We start from the raw sequence: 17878 nt of genomic DNA, 5'->3' as shown, positions 1-17878 counted from the left end.
AAACTTCATCCTGATTTAATTTTTGATTGGTCAAAAAGTTGGATTCTGGTAGGTTGGTCAGTTGGTTGACAATGTAACGATACCATATTAAAATAATTAATTTTATTTTTCGAATGGGGCACGATTTCAATGAATATTAATATAAATTTATCTTTACTTTTTTAAATATCAAAAGTAATTATATTTTTAAAAATATTTTTAAATTGATTTAATTTTTTTATAGATATTTTTAAACCGGCCAAGTTAATAAATATATCTATATTTTGTGTTAAAAGTATCTTATGGTATACTTTAAAGTTTCCGTAACACCATTAAATTATAAAATATAAATATATTTATGTTGGCTTTGAATTAGAATGATTAATATTTTGTTTTAAAAATATTATTAAATTTTAAAAAATTCTTTTTATTTGTTATTATTCACCGTCCCATCCATATGATAGATTTATTTTTAAAATTTTGAATATGTTTCGAAATTTTGAAACAGAGTGGAGGAAGAAAATGTGATATTTTTTAAATAAAATATTAACTATTTCTATTTAATTATTTTTCAAAAAAAAAAAAAGAAAAAAAGAAATCAAATTAAATATTGAACTTTTTGAAAATTAAATTATTATTATTTTTTGGACATGGGTTGAAAAATTTATATCAATCCAACCCATTGCTTAAAATTTTGGTTAGGTTATAAATTTATTAAATTATATTGAATTGAATCAAAACAAATATAATTATATATACAAATATTTATTTAATTTCATAATTATTTATACTTAAAAACAAGTTTTAAAAATAAATTATTGTAACTATTTAAAAGAAAATTGAATTACAAAGGTGAAGTAACAAATGCGTTTGAACATATCTGATAAATCACCTGCTTCGCATCACATAGTATGTGTCATGTTTAGACGTCCAAGATGATGCCACGTGTAAAAGGGAGAACATTACATGGAGATGAGGGATTTCCCAATATCGTGTAAGCCGCCGCTTTCAGTAGAGTCTGTGTTTGTTGCATAGGTATTTATGCCCTCCGCCAACGCCCACCTTCGTTTTCCCTCCTCGTAGATTCCGTTCCGATTCCAGGGTTTTACACCTCCTCGATCTTCTTCTTCGATCTCTGAACACTTCCCCCTTCTTTCCGCTCATTCCTCAATCCTCCTACGGATTGTATCCACTGCTTCTTCCTTTTCTCAATTGCCTCGCCATGGCAGACTGGCAAGACCTTCTCCAAACCGTCTTCATAGGCCTCATCTTCTCTTATCTTGTTGCTAAGTTGATCTCCATAGTCGTCTCTTTCAAGGAAGATAACCTATCTATTTCTCGTACCACTACTACTTCCTTTCCGAAATCCAGCGAAGGTGCTTCCACAACCAACCCAATCGAAATCGACCCGGCTGATGTCGGGTCGGGTTCGGGAGATTTCGGATTGGCGCATGAGGATGACTCTGTGATCGCCGAGCATGGTAGTGTTAGGAATGAGAGTTTTGGTGGGAGTGATACTGATGATGATGATGATGATGATGATGATTGGGAAGGGGTGGAGAGCACCGAATTGGACGAGCTGTTTAGCGCTGCCACTGCATTTGTTGCCGCCTCTGCTGCTGACCGCCTTTCACCGAAGGTCTCCAATGAAGTACAGTTGCAGCTCTATGGCTACTACAAAATTGCTACCGAGGGGCCTTGCAGCACGCCGCAGCCGTCTGCCTTGAAAATGACAGCTCGGGCCAAGTGGTATTGCTGTTTTTCTACGTTTATTTTCCCCTTACCTATTCGTTATGAAGATTCGTCACCACAGTTCCTAGCGATTGCTGGGTGAAAGACTGGTTTAATTGTTTACTGCTCTAATTATAATGCGCGTGAAATGGATTGTTTAAGAGTTTAAATGAAGGTTCCTTTTAACAAGGGTTCGGATAGGGAGGTAAAACCCTTGTTCCATCTAGCCTTTTTTTATCAGGTTTTCACTGGTGGACACTGGGATAAAACTTAAATGATGACTATATTAGGAAATCCTGTCCAATTTAATCCATCTTTGGACCATGGTCATTGTAGTAATGGCATGTGATGAAGTACGTTTAGGAATTTTATTCGAGTAGTTTGGGTAGAAAAATAGTCACTATATCAACTAGACATGCTGCCGAGATTTCTATCGAGTTTAAGAAAGATTATGGAGTTCAAAGTCCACTTGCATGGGATAATGAAGTCCTAGTTTTTGGCAACCAAGTATTATAGGATTAGGTGAATGTGTTGTTGGCTCTAACACACAAATATATATATGGATTTATAAATAAAAAAAGACTTCTTGGTCTTTAAGCTGTATGATTCTTTACACTCTTCTCGTGAGTTATCATGTTGTTGTGCTATGATGAAAAAAATAACGAAATAGAAATAATGAAGACGCCTGAAATCGACTGTGAGGAGGTAACAACGTTATAGTTCATTTTGGCCCGAGTGTTTTATGTATACTTATCGGTAATTATCTTTACCAGGCAAGCGTGGCAGAAATTGGGTGCTATGCCTCCTGAAGAAGCAATGCAAAAGTACATTGATCTCGTTACTGAGTTGTATCCATCTTGGGTGGCTGGTGCAAGTGGGGTGAGTACTTAATTAGTTTATTTCACCATCTTTACGTGCCCTATTTGCTTCTTGTTTGTTTGTTTGTATTTTCTATTCTCTTTATAATTAGCTTTGAATGCCTGCGAGGATCAGAAAAGCAAAGATGGAAATGCTGATGCTAAAAATAAAGATTCAAGAGGACCTATGGGGCCAGTCTTCAGCACTTTTGTATACGAGGAAACCGGGAATGATTTGTAAGGTTCCTTTTGATGATGATTATATTTGTTTTACTTATAAGCCACATTTTCATTTTCTTTTTCCTTCCCTTTTTAGTTTTTTGAAACCAAAATATTCCTTTCGTTGATATTATGAGCAGACCGAAATTTATAATTTATTCAAGTGTAAAGCATCCTATGTGAGCTGACAGACATGCAAAAGGAACTATGTATAGAGTGCCAATAGGAATAATGAAGTGCTGCCAAGTTAAAGGCTTCTCTAGCTGCTACCTTAGTCCTTAAACATCCTATTATTGTCCTCACCATTCTGATATCTAGGATTAATTATTGTCCTCCTTGGTATGAAATTAAGAAGGTTCTAGTTTCATTTTGGATTTGTTGTTTTCAACACCTCTCTTTCCATTCTGATATCCTGGAGAAATCACTTGGCTCCTTGGTGTGAAATTAAGGACTTAGTAGCATTTTTTATTTGTCACCCCTTTCATACCATTCTGTGATAATGTGTCATGGTGGAATGAGGTTTTTGACTCTTAAGGTCTGGGAATGGCGTTGGAGTTTACTTGTGGAGGTTTGGAGTTGGAATTGCTTTGTGGTTGCTGAAGACTACACTTTTCAGGGGGATGGGGGATTGTGTTCGACCTCCCACCATTTCCAAGTTAAACATGATCTTGTGAAGATCTTCATCGAATTTTGTGAGAGGGGGATCCTTCTGAACATTATGAATGAAATATAATTTGTTTGATTCCCAAAAGTTCTAGGGCTCATAAAAGATATTTGTTCCATCAATGTAGAGAGTAATCTTTGGTAAAAAAAATTTCCACGACTTTGGTTGAAAGTACTAGAAAAGTGTTACAAAGTAGGCAAGTTTATCTTCTTATACTAAGGAGCTTTCATGTTGGAAGGACAAATTTTAGATAAGGTGTATGAAGTTATTGATGATTTTGAACGGTGGCGTAGTGTTATCCCTGATTCAAAACAATAGAAGAGTCTGGTTGCTCAACTCTTTGGTATCTGTATGCAAGTCTTTATATGTTAGCCTTCTCTCTTCTTTCCGTCAGCCTCTTCTTTCTCCTGTCTTTCCTAAGCTTTGGAAGGTTGAAGCCTAGGAAAAAATCAGATTTTCTCTTGGTTGGTTTGATTAGAGAGAATTGGTATCACGTGCTCATGGAGTTTGCCTCTTTCATGCTTATAACTTAGTGTTGGTTTTCTCTATTAGTAGGCTGTAATGGATCTTATTATATTCTTTGGAGGTATTCTACTGCACTTTTGGTGGAGTTTTTTCAAGAATTTTGGGTAGCCTTCAATTTCGAGAAAGAAAGTCTTGTTTTCCTATGCTGCAGGTTGTTCACTTACTCTTCACACTGTTTAACGCAGGATGTTGCTTTGGAAGTTTGGCTATTGGCTATTTTTCTCTTTCACCTGCCACCTAATCTTCTAATAGGTTGCTTAGTGGAAACTATTATTCATCTTTTGAGATAAAGGCCTGGAAGTGTGCGAAAACTGCTGGAACTATCTGGTTTGAAGGGAGAGGAGAGCTTTTATGTGTTTAGAGGGTCCTGGAAGGTGTTTGGAATTGGACATTCTTTTATTCTTGTGATCAGCTTCCAATGATTAAGATTTATGGAAGGAGGAGGGGTCGGGAGAGAGATGATTTTGAGGGAAGCCAAGGTTGGAGGGGTGGGGGCAGCTATTTTGCAAGTTGTTAGAAGAATATATCATGTAAACCTAAGAAATAGGTAGAGAAGGGAGCAGATCTTTTTTGTAATATGAGAGTAGAGTGTTTTGGGAGAGATTGGGGAGCTCTCTAATTCTTCCTTGGTCATTGTATTCCTTATTGAACATAAACAACAATTGCTGAGTTAAATCAGCTTGCTTCTAGGCTGTTGATTCCTTTTGTTTCTTGGGTGATGTTTCTTTGTTTTCTAATTCTCACTTGGTTCTTGTATTTCTCCTTGTTGTGTCTCGTTTTTTATAGCTCCCTTGTGCACCTGGTCTCTGTTTTACTTCTATGGCTTGGTTTGAGCGAAAATGGTTCATAATACTTTTGCAAAGAGATGAAAATGGTTAATAATATAATATATATAATTACCATGCATTCCTTCACCAGTTCAGTCTTCAAGAACTGACAATATTTACTAGGGTTTTTTCTTAGTTTACTATGATTACAACGGAGTGCCAATCTCAATGTGTTGATGATGAAGACATTTTGTCTTGATCATCATACCATTAGTTTAAAAGGCTGTATGAGCTTTGTCCATTAATGAATTTGTTTTGTTTTTTTATAAGAAATTGAATTTTTCATTTTATCTTCTCTCTCTCTCTCTCTCTCTCTCTCTCTCTCTCTCTCTCTCTTTTTTTTTTTCAATTGCTTTATTAATTTTGAGATTTATACCAATTTCACCTCCATCTTTCCTTTTTTAGCTTTATTTTATGTTTTTGGGATATTTATTACGAGTGGAGTAGCTGTCCATTTTCATCATTTTGTTATCATTGTTTAAATAGGCCTCATTATTTTGTTAATTTGATATTTGATACTTAATATATTTTCCTGTTGCTGGAGTCTTATTGTTAATTACTGCTTACGGAGGGATTCTTCATTAGCCTTTTTGGATGTATATCTTTGCTGAAGCTTTTCAAGCCCACACAGGGAACCACACAACTGAAAGATTATTGTTTCAACTTTCAGGGAGCTGGAAGCCATTCATGCCTTTGCTAGAGAAGGAGAATTGGAAAATTTGCTGAAGAGTGTAGAAAGTGGCGTTTCAGTGAATATCAAGGGTTCGTTTCTCAAGCAATTCCTGTTTTGGTTCCTAACAATATATAATTGTGCTTAATGTTTAATGTCTTTGAACATGAGTTACAAAGTCGGTAACCTCTTAGAAAAATAGAATTTATTGAAAGAAGTTCTTAACCTAATTTTTTTATTTCCAAAAATGAGATAGGTCTAATGAGTCATGGAGGTTGGTAAATGAATTGATTTATGATGATCTTCGAAGTTGGCATGTAGACTTGATTAAGTTAGTATGCCTCTATAGGACTCTTCACAGTCTAGGAAAACATATTGTTATGATCTTCGAAGTTGGCATGTGGACTTGATTAAGCAAATGAGGCCAACCTGGCTTAGTTTTATTGTTAATCTGCTTCCAAATTTGTTGTCCAAAAGAACTTTTAAGTGATTTAATGATGAGCTTGATGCCTCTGATCAGCGAAACGTTGTTTAGCATATCCACTATTAATAACGAGCCACAAATTAAATCCTGGTTTGTAAGAGTTATGTATGGTTTCCAATGAAGTAGGTTACCTTCGTAGGGTTTTGAACCAGTAATTCAATTTTTATTATGATTCTAACTGTGGATAAGATTGAGTTGTCTTCTGGAGATGTGGCACTGTATGTATTGTTATTTAGATAACCTTCATTAGAAATCAACCGGTGAGTTGATGTGTGTTTTCGTTGTGTAGTTCAAGTTTCATTATCTATTGAATGATTCAATTAGGCGTACTATTATACCAGTTTGCAAATGGCTAATATGATGACATCATTTTGATTTTAATCTGCTGCTTGCTTTTCTAATTTCATCATTGCACTCTAATCTACGACCCATTTTGTCCTCACATTTTATTGTGACCCTCCGTCAATGACTAGTAATGATGGTATGGTGGTGTCTACGTCATTCTCTCTCTCTCTCTCTCTCTCTCTCTCTCTCTCTGTCTATATATATAAGAGGGAGCTGCGAGCTAATTGGATTTGTTTGTTTTATGTTTTTTATTTTTAAAATTTTAAAATTTTGTTTATTTATGGGTTGATCATTTTTTTTTTTTTAATGAAACGAGAAACCGCTACATTTGGAAGCCATGAACTGTACAAGCTCACAAAAATAAACAGAAGAATTTTCTTATCTTTAAAGACCCTATCATTCCTGTGCTTCCAAATTAACCACAAAATAGCTTTAGCTACATCCTATTATATTTTTCCCCCTACTTTTTGCTTGTGCTATACCTCGTTTTCTTTCTTTCCTTTCTTTTTTTTAGTTTTTCCCTTTGAAAGGAAGCATAATTTCATTAATATAAAGTCATATACAGAAAGGGAGGAGAGTCCCCGCTGAGGCTAATTGGATTTACCAAAAAATGCCCTCCATGTAACCTTTAAAGAGTAATTAGAAAACATATTTCTAACTTACGTCAAGAGGCTGCTGTAGAAAGGATCTGATCAATTAGATAAGGGTAATTTCCTTCCTGTCCACCAAAAATTCTGTATTTCCTCTCAATCCAAGTATCTCAGAGGAGTCTTCTAATGATATTCGGCCAACTATTTTAGTCTTTTTCTTGATGGGGTGATTAAGTCAAAAGGAGTGAAGATTGGAGGTAATTGTTGTATTGAGAGGCAGGACCCAATCAAATGAAGCTCAGATTTGACTACAAAAAGTAGTAGCAATTTGACAGTGGACAGAGGTGTGATCTTGTGGTTTTGAATTGTGCCTGTAAAGATTGCAACAATTTGGGCATAGAGCTAGCCAGGGGCTTCTTTTCTGCATTGTTTCTTGGGTATTGCTGCTGTACAAAGGATTGATACTTCCTTCTGATATTTGTTTTTCCAGATCACTTTATAAGTTTCAGATTGGTAAATGCCCCTTAGGTTATTTAGGTCTCTTAGGAGAGAGCTGCAAATAGAAGTGACCGGAGGGCTCAATGTCCAAGTCCATGAATCCAGGAGATTGGTTGGAGTGAAGCCTAAAAAATATGACTCATGAGTGAGAGCCAATCCACATTCCTTCTTCATTGAGATTTCTTCTAGAATTGACGTTTCAGACTGAAACTTTGTTTTCAAGAAATTTTTAAATCATGAAGCCGATTGAAACTAAATTTTGCTTCTAAGACTTTCAAATTCTAAACTTCCCTATTCTGTAGAAAGAGAAACTTTACAGATATTCAAATGATTAGCCTTTCCGTTTCCTACAGCATTCCGGTGGAAATCCCATGTTTTCGTCTTCAGCATTTCTTTCTAATAACAAACACTAGTTCCATCTCTAACAAAGAGAGAAGATTTGTTGAAGTATTTCCCATAACAGACTGCACGACCCTTGGATTTCATCCATCGTGTTTTTCCATTGCAGCAACTTAACATAATTTTCACTCAATTGATCTTTAAAAATTATGGGAGTACCCAGAAGGATAAACAATTAGCTGCCCGGCTTCCTTTGCTATGTCCAATCCTATTAGCTTGTAGATGCTCTATTGACTCTTTGAAGATCGATGCCAGGAGAGGAAGTCTGACCAACAAAAACTATTCTAATAGTCAGGTATAGATAATCAATTTTCCTCGAATAGTCCAATTTCATGATTTTCCTACAAGACCTCTTTTGTGTAATGTTCTTTTGTCCCAAGTTTAGTAAAGAGCCATTCCTAAACCCTCTGACAGATAACATCTAAATCTTTCTTCCCCAAATTCTTACATCTAGCTTGAAACTTGCTGAGATTTAAATCTGCACTCTAGTATGGGAAGTCTCATGCCATCCCCATGAGAAAGGGTCTAGCTGTATCTTCATATTCGAATTCTAAATTTCGAAATACTTCTTGAATCTGGGTATAACTTGAATTTAGATGAAAATAACATTTGAAAATATCATGTCATGCAGTGCTTCTACTAACGTTCTCTGTGTTTATTATTATTATTTTTTTCTTGCAAATGATTCAAGGAACACGCTAGAGTGGCTACATTTTTCTTTTCCTTTCAAGGATGATATTGAGTAATATCTTTCCTAAACAATTCTTTTGAACGATTGCAGATAGTGAAGGCCGGACCCCATTGCATTGGGCAGTGGATCGTGGGCATTCTAATGTTGTGGAGCTGCTTGTTAGCAGGAATGCGGATATCAATGAAAAGGTACCTAGAATGTATTTAACATTATATTTACCGATCAAGATTGTTTGCGATGTTTTCATACCACTGATCCGAACCTCTACTCGGTGGCAAGCATTTTTCCTGTGTCATATTGCAAATTTACTGCCAATATTAAACAGAAATGACTCTTAATTAAGGCTAGCTTTAAAAGCAAAATTGTGCATTTAGATTGTAGATTTGTTTTTGAAAAGTTCTATACAAATTACTACTTAGTACTAGTGTCCTACTGGATCTACCCTTCGTTTCCTACGTGAATGAAATTTGGTGCACTCTTTGATATAGGACATTGATGGCCAAACTCCATTGCATTATGCCGTTGTATGCGACAGAAAATCGATTGCTGAATATCTTGTGAAGAACAATGCCAACATTAACGAAAAAGATAATGATGGAAAGTCACCTTGTGATCTTTGCGAATCTATCTGGCCTTTCATGGTCTCTGCGGGGAAGTAGAAACTGGCAGATGGATTACCATGTTCAGTGTGCCTTTTTCCCTTCTATCTTCTAATTGATTATTCCACACGTTCCTTTTGAATGTAAATACTCCCATGCATGGCCTTTCCTAACAACTTCATTATAAATAGATTTGGAGTATTTATCATACTTACCTGTTTCATATCAGATGATGCTGATGACGACAGTAATGTATCTCTCTCGTCAATATTGTCATTCAGGGTAAAATAGATAGTAGATATTATACCATGTGATAATTTGACACCATTGATGTTCATGGAATTGTCTCTATTTCTGATAGTTTAATATCAAATGAATAGGACTTGACAACCATTGCTTAGGAAATGGTGTTTTGGGAAGAATATGGGATGATTTTATTGGGTATGTAGATAATCCATGCTGCTATCTTATTNAGTCTGACCAACAAAAACTATTCTAATAGTCAGGTATAGATAATCAATTTTCCTCGAATAGTCCAATTTCATGATTTTCCTACAAGACCTCTTTTGTGTAATGTTCTTTTGTCCCAAGTTTAGTAAAGAGCCATTCCTAAACCCTCTGACAGATAACATCTAAATCTTTCTTCCCCAAATTCTTACATCTAGCTTGAAACTTGCTGAGATTTAAATCTGCACTCTAGTATGGGAAGTCTCATGCCATCCCCATGAGAAAGGGTCTAGCTGTATCTTCATATTCGAATTCTAAATTTCGAAATACTTCTTGAATCTGGGTATAACTTGAATTTAGATGAAAATAACATTTGAAAATATCATGTCATGCAGTGCTTCTACTAACGTTCTCTGTGTTTATTATTATTATTTTTTTCTTGCAAATGATTCAAGGAACACGCTAGAGTGGCTACATTTTTCTTTTCCTTTCAAGGATGATATTGAGTAATATCTTTCCTAAACAATTCTTTTGAACGATTGCAGATAGTGAAGGCCGGACCCCATTGCATTGGGCAGTGGATCGTNTTTCTTCGATGAGTTTCTTTTCGGAAGCTCGCCCGACCTAACGATAGTTGCATTACTCGACTCACTCTTGTAAATTTCTAGTTGTAAATTGAATTGTTTGGGATAATAGTTGTCTGTGTTATATAAAGGATAATAAGAGGAAGGTATAAGCCATTTGAGCAAGTTTGGGATGAGTTTTGAGGTGATAAAATGGTATTTTACTCCTTAGTTATTTGTGATTTCATACTAAAATAATGATTTGAATGCTTTATAAAGGAACCACTCTTCATTTTAATGTGCTTCTGAATAGGTTTGTAAAGCTTGAAGTTGGGTTGGTGGCCTTGGGACTCGCAATCCCAACAAGCTTACTCTCATGGGTATTCGAGCCATTTATTGATGGAGGCATCGCCTATCTTCATAGCGGGGTCCCAACAAAAATTAATTAATACATAGGTTCAGTTTGAGGTCGAGTGTTGCAAATAGAGAGTTGGTCAGTCATCGGATGTTGGTAGAAATTTGGAACAATTGTTCATAATAATTGTTTTTGGAACCTCCTTAATGGTTGAAGTAAAGAGCATTGAATGTGTTGAGGTAGAGCTTCTTGTAGGTCCAAAATTATTTCTTGAAATAAACCCAACAGTTATGCAATTATAATAGAAGTCCACAATTTTCGATCTAAAAGGGAGGTAATAAGTATTTTTATCGATTTGGTTAAGTTACAAGTTTAGAGCGTTTTTTTTTTAATTTAGTCTATGATTTAAAATCTTCAATTTTGTTCATATAGCTTCAATTTAGCTTAAGTTTGGTTGTTTTAAGTTTTTTTTTTTTTTTTTTTTTTTTAAATTAACCCAACACCTTAATATAGTTCGCAATTACAATATTAGTCAAAGCGAAAATTTCCTTTCACAAATTGAAATAGTGACTGATTGGTGGTACATAAACTTTTTGAATCATCGGACTAGATCTAAACTATGTCTAAACTATATGGAACAAAGTTTTATATAATAAAAAGTGTAATTATGTAGCATATGTTTAAAAAAACGGAATAAAAAGGGCGTTAGGGGCGATCCTGTTTCCCTTGAAATCTCTCAAGTTAGAATTTTCATATCCTCAATTGGAAGTGTTTAAGGTCCTATGACTACTATTTAGTCAATCTAAAAATATTGGAGCCAAGTTTGAATTAATTTATGCAATTATTTTAGCGGATTTTTCAATACAAAAAATGAGGCTACTTATTGAGTATTTTTTTAATACTCAAGCCATGATTTTCCATTATTTTTCCAAGTAAAGGTAAAACACCAATGTACGGATGACGACATACCTATCGAGACCATGAAAATAAAATAAGAATAGTTCTATTTTCTTTTAAGTTGTAGCCCTTAGGTTACATCAAGCACGTATGCATTTCTTTTAAAGTTCTTATCCGGAGTCGTTCTTCTTATATTTTCCAACTTCACTATTTCATTGATGTTACATTTTTTTTTTAAATGAAAGATGAATTTTGTGAATATTTAAGTTTACGACATAGTAAAAATACTTTAAAAAAAATTTCACACACATACACTAATAACTTTATTTTTAAAATAAAGTCATTACAAATAATAAGCTAAATCCTAAATTAATTTTAATTCCATTAGATTAAACTCTAAATTTGCACTTAATGCCTCTTTAAAATCAAATTAGAAAATTGCTCCCAAAATAAAAAATTCCAAACAAAATTCAATGAACAAAAACACCAAAAATCATGTTATACCAATGCCTAACCTACCAACTTAACCATAGGTTAAATCATTAGTAACTTCACAATTGATTGTTCTATCGTACATCGGGTAGAAACCTTTTTCGAGTTAGTTTAGATCTTTTTTCAACCTACTCGGGTTGATCCAATACCTAGGTTTAAGTTAAATTAAATTCATTTTTCTTCAACCTACTCGAGTTGATCTGATACCTAAATTTTTAAATTGATTCGACACAAACCAATTTAACCTATAATAATATATAATCTAAAACTATATTTTTAATCTAAATTAGTTAATGTTTTCGGCTAATTAATTATTTAAAAATTTTAGGTATATTTTGAATTAAAATAAAAATAATAATTGATATTTTAAAATGATTGAATTTTCCTCTTATTTTATCATATGACTTTTTCTTAAAATTTTTAATGATGATAAATTTGTGTTTGTCTTCTCCAGCAAGGCATCAGCGGACGTTGTGATTGGTTGTACAAGTCAGACCTAAAACCCTAAAATGGAACCAAATGCATCTGAATTTTTCTCTTAAATTATTGCTTTTTTGGGCGGAAAAAAAAAATAAAAATAAAAATAATTTAGTTTTTAGCATTTCAAGTCCAGCCCTTTGCGCCCTTCCATTTTCTTCTCCCTCCTCTCTTCCTTTTGCCCCTTCCCTTCCTCTAGGGTTCCTCCAACTGCCGTCTTTTCGCTCCTCCACACTCTCTTCTTCTTTCTTGCAATCCCTTCAATTTTCCCAATCCAGGTATTGATTTCTCTCCCATCTTCGAAAATCCCCTTCTGTTTTTTGTTCATTCGGTTTCATTTTGCTTGCTGATTTTTTTTTTCCCTTTTGATCTGTGCATTTTCTATTTGATTTTCCCCGATTCATCCATTTTCTGTTTTGTATCTTCATTAGGATTCAGTTCTTGATGTTTTTTGTATTGCCTTTTCAGTATCAGTGTTTTTGTTTATTTGTTTAATTTTTTTGAAGTGGAACCAGTATGTTTATAGTGGTCTGTGTAGCATCGCGTTTAAAGGTTATTTCGATCCTGTGGAAATTTGTTGTCATTTTTGTTTCTTATGGTTTGAACCGGAAGATATCGATATCGACATAGACGGTTGGTCCATATGACTTTAAGGGGCTGGGTTCTCGATAGATCACCTGCAGTTCAATTAGTTTTATTAGTTTCTTTTGGTTATGCTGTTGAGATCTGGGTTCTTGCTCTTTGTTCCTGGGTTTTGCGATTGCTATAGCTAGGTTTCGTTTTTCCATTATTATTTCTGATTGAGCTTTTTGGGATGGGATGAATATTTTCTTAGTAAATGAATTTAGTTTCCTCAATTAAGAATCTGTTGACCGTTAATTTGGAGTTTCAGGTGAAACNCCTCCAACTGCCGTCTTTTCGCTCCTCCACACTCTCTTCTTCTTTCTTGCAATCCCTTCAATTTTCCCAATCCAGGTATTGATTTCTCTCCCATCTTCGAAAATCCCCTTCTGTTTTTTGTTCATTCGGTTTCATTTTGCTTGCTGATTTTTTTTTTCCCTTTTGATCTGTGCATTTTCTATTTGATTTTCCCCGATTCATCCATTTTCTGTTTTGTATCTTCATTAGGATTCAGTTCTTGATGTTTTTTGTATTGCCTTTTCAGTATCAGTGTTTTTGTTTATTTGTTTAATTTTTTTGAAGTGGAACCAGTATGTTTATAGTGGTCTGTGTAGCATCGCGTTTAAAGGTTATTTCGATCCTGTGGAAATTTGTTGTCATTTTTGTTTCTTATGGTTTGAACCGGAAGATATCGATATCGACATAGACGGTTGGTCCATATGACTTTAAGGGGCTGGGTTCTCGATAGATCACCTGCAGTTCAATTAGTTTTATTAGTTTCTTTTGGTTATGCTGTTGAGATCTGGGTTCTTGCTCTTTGTTCCTGGGTTTTGCGATTGCTATAGCTAGGTTTCGTTTTTCCATTATTATTTCTGATTGAGCTTTTTGGGATGGGATGAATATTTTCTTAGTAAATGAATTTAGTTTCCTCAATTAAGAATCTGTTGACCGTTAATTTGGAGTTTCAGGTGAAACATGGCATTGGAGGTTACGCAGGTTCTTCTGAATGCACAGTCAATAGATGCAAATGTGAGGAAGCAGGCAGAGGATAGTTTAAGGCAATTTCAGGAGCAAAACCTTCCCAGTTTCTTGCTGTCTCTCTCTGGTGAATTAGGAAATGAGGAAAAGCCAGTTGATAGTCGTAAATTAGCCGGACTGATACTTAAGAATGCACTGGATGCTAAGGAACAACATAGAAAATTTGAGCTCATTCAGAGATGGCTATCACTGGATAGCAATGTGAAGTCCCAGATTAAGACTTGCTTGTTGAATACACTGTCTTCAGCAGTGGCTGATGCTAGGTCCACAGCATCGCAAGTCGTTGCAAAGATTGCTGGCATTGAGTTGCCTCAGAAGCAATGGCCTGAATTGATAGGTTCTCTATTGTTAAATGTTCATCAACAATCATCCCATGTCAAACAAGCCACCTTGGAGACCCTTGGTTATTTATGTGAGGAAGTTTCTCCAGACGTGTTAGATCAAGATCAAGTGAACAGGATATTGACAGCTGTTGTCCAGGGAATGAATGCATCTGAAGGAAACAATGACGTACGACTTGCTGCTACGCGATCCTTGTACAATGCTCTTGGGTTTGCTCAAGCAAACTTTAGTAATGATATGGAGCGTGATTATATCATGAGAGTTGTTTGTGAGGCGACATTATCTCCTGAAGTGCGGATACGTCAGGCAGCTTTTGAATGTTTGGTTTCAATTGCGTCGACATACTATGACAAGTTAGCTCGCTATATCCAGGATATTTTTGGCATTACAGCAAAGGCTGTTAAGGAGGATGAAGAGCCTGTTGCTCTTCAGGCCGTTGAATTCTGGAGTTCTATTTGTGATGAGGAGATAGATATCTTGGAAGAGTATGGGGATGACTTTACTGGGGATTCTGATGTACCGTGCTTTTATTTCATCAAGCAGGCACTACCTGCGCTTGTGCCCCTGTTACTTGAGACACTTCTAAAGCAGGAAGAGGATCAGGATCAGGATGAAGGGGCTTGGAACATTGCCATGGCTGGGGGTACATGTCTGGGGCTTGTTGCACGCACGGTTGGAGATGATATTGTTCCACTTGTTATGCCATTCATTGAAGAGAACATTACAAAATCAGATTGGAGGCAGAGGGAGGCAGCCACTTATGCTTTTGGTTCAATTTTGGAGGGGCCTGCTCCAGAAAAATTAATGCCAATTGTTAATGTGGCTTTATCGTTCATGCTGACTGCATTGACTCAGGATCCCAATAACCATGTGAAAGACACAACCGCATGGACCCTTGGACGGATATTTGAATTTCTTCATGGCTCCAATATAGATACACCCATTATTAATCAGGCGAACTGTCAGCAGATCATTACAGTTTTGCTTCAGAGCATGAAGGATGTTCCAAATGTCGCAGAGAAGGCCTGTGGTGCTCTCTATTTTCTTGCTCAAGGTTATGAAGATGTTGGCCCATCATCTCCTTTAACACCATTTTTTCAAGAAATTGTTCAGTCCCTTTTGACTGTTACTCACAGAGAAGATGCTGGGGAATCGCGTTTGAGGACTGCTGCATATGAAACATTGAATGAAGTTGTGAGGTGTTCAACTGATGAAACAGCACCAATGGTGTTGCAACTGGTTCCTGTCATTATGATGGAATTGCACAATACTCTTGAGGGGCAAAAACTTTCATCTGATGAAAGGGAGAGACAAGGGGAACTACAAGGCCTGCTCTGTGGGTGCTTACAAGTTCTTATTCAGAAGCTAGGATCATCAGAGCCAAATAAGTATGCCTTTATGCAGTATGCAGACCAAATAATGGGACTTTTCCTGAGGGTATTTGCTTGCAGAAATGCCACTGTACATGAGGAAGCAATGCTGGCGATCGGAGCTCTTGCCTATTCAACGGGCCCAGATTTTGGTAAATACATGACTGAGTTCTATAAATATATAGAAATGGGGCTTCAGAATTTTGAGGAATACCAAGTTTGTGCCGTCACTGTTGGTGTGGTAGGGGACATATGCAGGGCATTAGAGGATAACGTTTTGCCCTACTGTGATGGAATTATGACTCAGCTGCTCAAGAATTTGTCCAGTGATCAGTTACATCGTTCTGTTAAGCCCCCTATTTTCTCATGCTTTGGTGATATAGCATTGGCTATAGGGGAGAATTTTGAGAAGTACTTGATGTATGCGATGCCCATGCTTCAAAGGGCAGCAGAGTTATCTGCACATACTGCAGGTATTGATGATGAAATGACTGAGTATACGAATTCTTTGAGAAATGGGATTTTGGAGGCATATTCAGGGATCTTCCAAGGTTTCAAGAGCTCTCCAAAAACTCAGCTTTTGGTCCCTTATGCCCCTCATATACTTCAATTCTTGGATAGTATTTACATCAGAAAAGACATGTAAGTACTTTGCTGAGCTCTCTCTCTCTCTCCCCCACCCCCCCCCTTTGCGCCCTTCCATTTTCTTCTCCCTCCTCTCTTCCTTTTGCCCCTTCCCTTCCTCTAGGGTTCCTCCAACTGCCGTCTTTTCGCTCCTCCACACTCTCTTCTTCTTTCTTGCAATCCCTTCAATTTTCCCAATCCAGGTATTGATTTCTCTCCCATCTTCGAAAATCCCCTTCTGTTTTTTGTTCATTCGGTTTCATNCCCCCCAGCTGTGAGTGTGAATATGTGTTCTTAAATTGGAATTATTTATTTGATGTTTTCATACTTGTTTCCCCTGTAGGGATGAAGTTGTTATGAAGACTGCCATTGGAGTCCTTGGAGACCTGGCCGACACACTGGGTAGCCATGCTGGTTCCTTGATTCAGCAATCTGTCTCAAGCAAAGAATTTTTGAGTGAATGCTTGTCCTCCGATGACCATTTGATTAAAGAATCTGCTGAATGGGCTAAGTTGGCCATCAGCCGTGCCATTTCAATTTAGGCCTCTGCTGGTTGGAAAATTATTTTTTTTTCACATTTGAAGTCCTTGCATGCATATGGGTGTGTTGAGTTGGGGTCCGGATTGCATCTTTCAAGTCTTCACTCTCAGGACAACGGGAAGCTGTTCACTTCTAGTTGTCACTAACACTTGCATCATCATCATCATCATCATGAAAGCATTGCTAACTATTGCATTAGCAGCGTCAAGTCGGGATCTTGTATGTCATGGTAGAAATGGGAGGAGGGAGCGTCCATTAGCGCCCCCAGTTCGTATGGCTTGGTCGGTTCGAATTGTATCTATCTCTGACTTGAGATAGTGTCCAACCTAGTGGGGTTTGCCTTGCCATCAAATGGTTTTGGGTTGTGGAAATGGATCAAGTACAGGAGTGTTCGTTCACTTCTTCTTCCCCTGATTAAACACCCTAGTGCTTTTTTCTCTAAACTTCTACTCTCTAGCAGATCTAGTTCGACACTTTTTACCCTTTTGTTTATTTTTTCTGCATCAGTCTTGTGAATTTTTTCATGGTCTGGTTGTATTCTGGTCTTTCCTGTGAAATTCACTTCATATTTGTATACGTCGTTTGGTTCAGTTTCTCATAGCAACAGAAAGCATGAAGGGTCATCATTATATATCATATCCTATCTTTGCATTTCCATTTGGTCGTGTTTTGTAAGTTCATCATACATGATCAATACGGTGAATTCACATAAATCATTATATATCCCACAGGTCATTTTTGAAGTACAGTCGTCTTTCTTTATTTGTTTATACATCCGATATCTTATTATTTTGCAAGTGAAAATTGTATTGGAAACATCTCAAAGGTTGTGATGCTCGCAGCCCCTGTAGGAGTTGAGGATTTTGTTGGCTTGTATATATTGTCTGTATAAGGAAAGTTTTGATGATTGGTAATTGAAGTTCATTTTTGAAAAAAGACCATTGTTATATATTCATAGCTAAGATGTCATTTGTTTAGTACTTGCTTATCATGTTCATAGTGTTTTGTGTACACTTTCTCGTTCTTTCCGTAGC

The 17878-nt window shown here is 36.2% G+C and overlaps 2 protein-coding genes across 3 annotated transcripts; both read left to right on the top strand.

Annotated features, from left to right (window-relative positions):
- The first annotated feature begins 995 nt into the window (after positions 1–995).
- LOC111809334 (acyl-CoA-binding domain-containing protein 1-like) lies at positions 996–9468 on the top strand. The gene is made up of 6 exons (XM_023695776.1): positions 996–1728; positions 2484–2589; positions 2704–2804; positions 5473–5564; positions 8570–8667; positions 8968–9468. Exons 1-6 carry the CDS (start codon positions 1202–1204, stop codon positions 9136–9138), a joined length of 1095 nt encoding a protein of 364 aa, XP_023551544.1. The 5' UTR covers positions 996–1201; the 3' UTR covers positions 9139–9468.
- A 2972-nt stretch (positions 9469–12440) lies between these two features.
- Positions 12441–17780, top strand: LOC111808398 (importin subunit beta-1-like). Of its 2 annotated transcripts, none has more exons than XM_023694336.1 (3): positions 12441–12587; positions 13899–16322; positions 16648–17780. In XM_023694336.1, the coding sequence occupies exons 2-3, from the start codon at positions 13906–13908 to the stop codon at positions 16844–16846; spliced, it is 2616 nt and encodes an 871-aa protein (XP_023550104.1). In that variant the 5' UTR covers positions 12441–12587; positions 13899–13905; the 3' UTR covers positions 16847–17780. The 2 variants fall into 2 exon arrangements, with proteins under 2 accessions (XP_023550104.1, XP_023550103.1); XM_023694335.1 differs by lacking the exon at positions 12441–12587 and adding an exon at positions 13205–13284.
- Positions 17781–17878: the final 98 nt, after the last annotated feature.

This window comes from Cucurbita pepo, chromosome LG13 (genome assembly GCF_002806865.2).
Source record: "Cucurbita pepo subsp. pepo cultivar mu-cu-16 chromosome LG13, ASM280686v2, whole genome shotgun sequence".
Taxonomy (NCBI): domain Eukaryota; kingdom Viridiplantae; phylum Streptophyta; class Magnoliopsida; order Cucurbitales; family Cucurbitaceae; genus Cucurbita; species Cucurbita pepo.
This window is presented reverse-complemented; position numbering and strand designations above follow the sequence as displayed.

Coding starts and splice junctions, on each gene's coding strand:
- LOC111808398 (XM_023694336.1), top strand. CDS start 13,906: ATGGCATTGGAGGTTACGCAGGTTCTTCTGAATGCACAGTCAATAGAT. Junction 16,323..16,647: donor ATTTACATCAGAAAAGACAT/GTAAGTACTTTG, acceptor TTTCCCCTGTAG/GGATGAAGTTGTTATGAAGA.
- LOC111809334 (XM_023695776.1), top strand. CDS start 1,202: ATGGCAGACTGGCAAGACCTTCTCCAAACCGTCTTCATAGGCCTCATC. Junction 1,729..2,483: donor ATGACAGCTCGGGCCAAGTG/GTATTGCTGTTT, acceptor TATCTTTACCAG/GCAAGCGTGGCAGAAATTGG. Junction 2,805..5,472: donor GAGGAAACCGGGAATGATTT/GTAAGGTTCCTT, acceptor TTCAACTTTCAG/GGAGCTGGAAGCCATTCATG.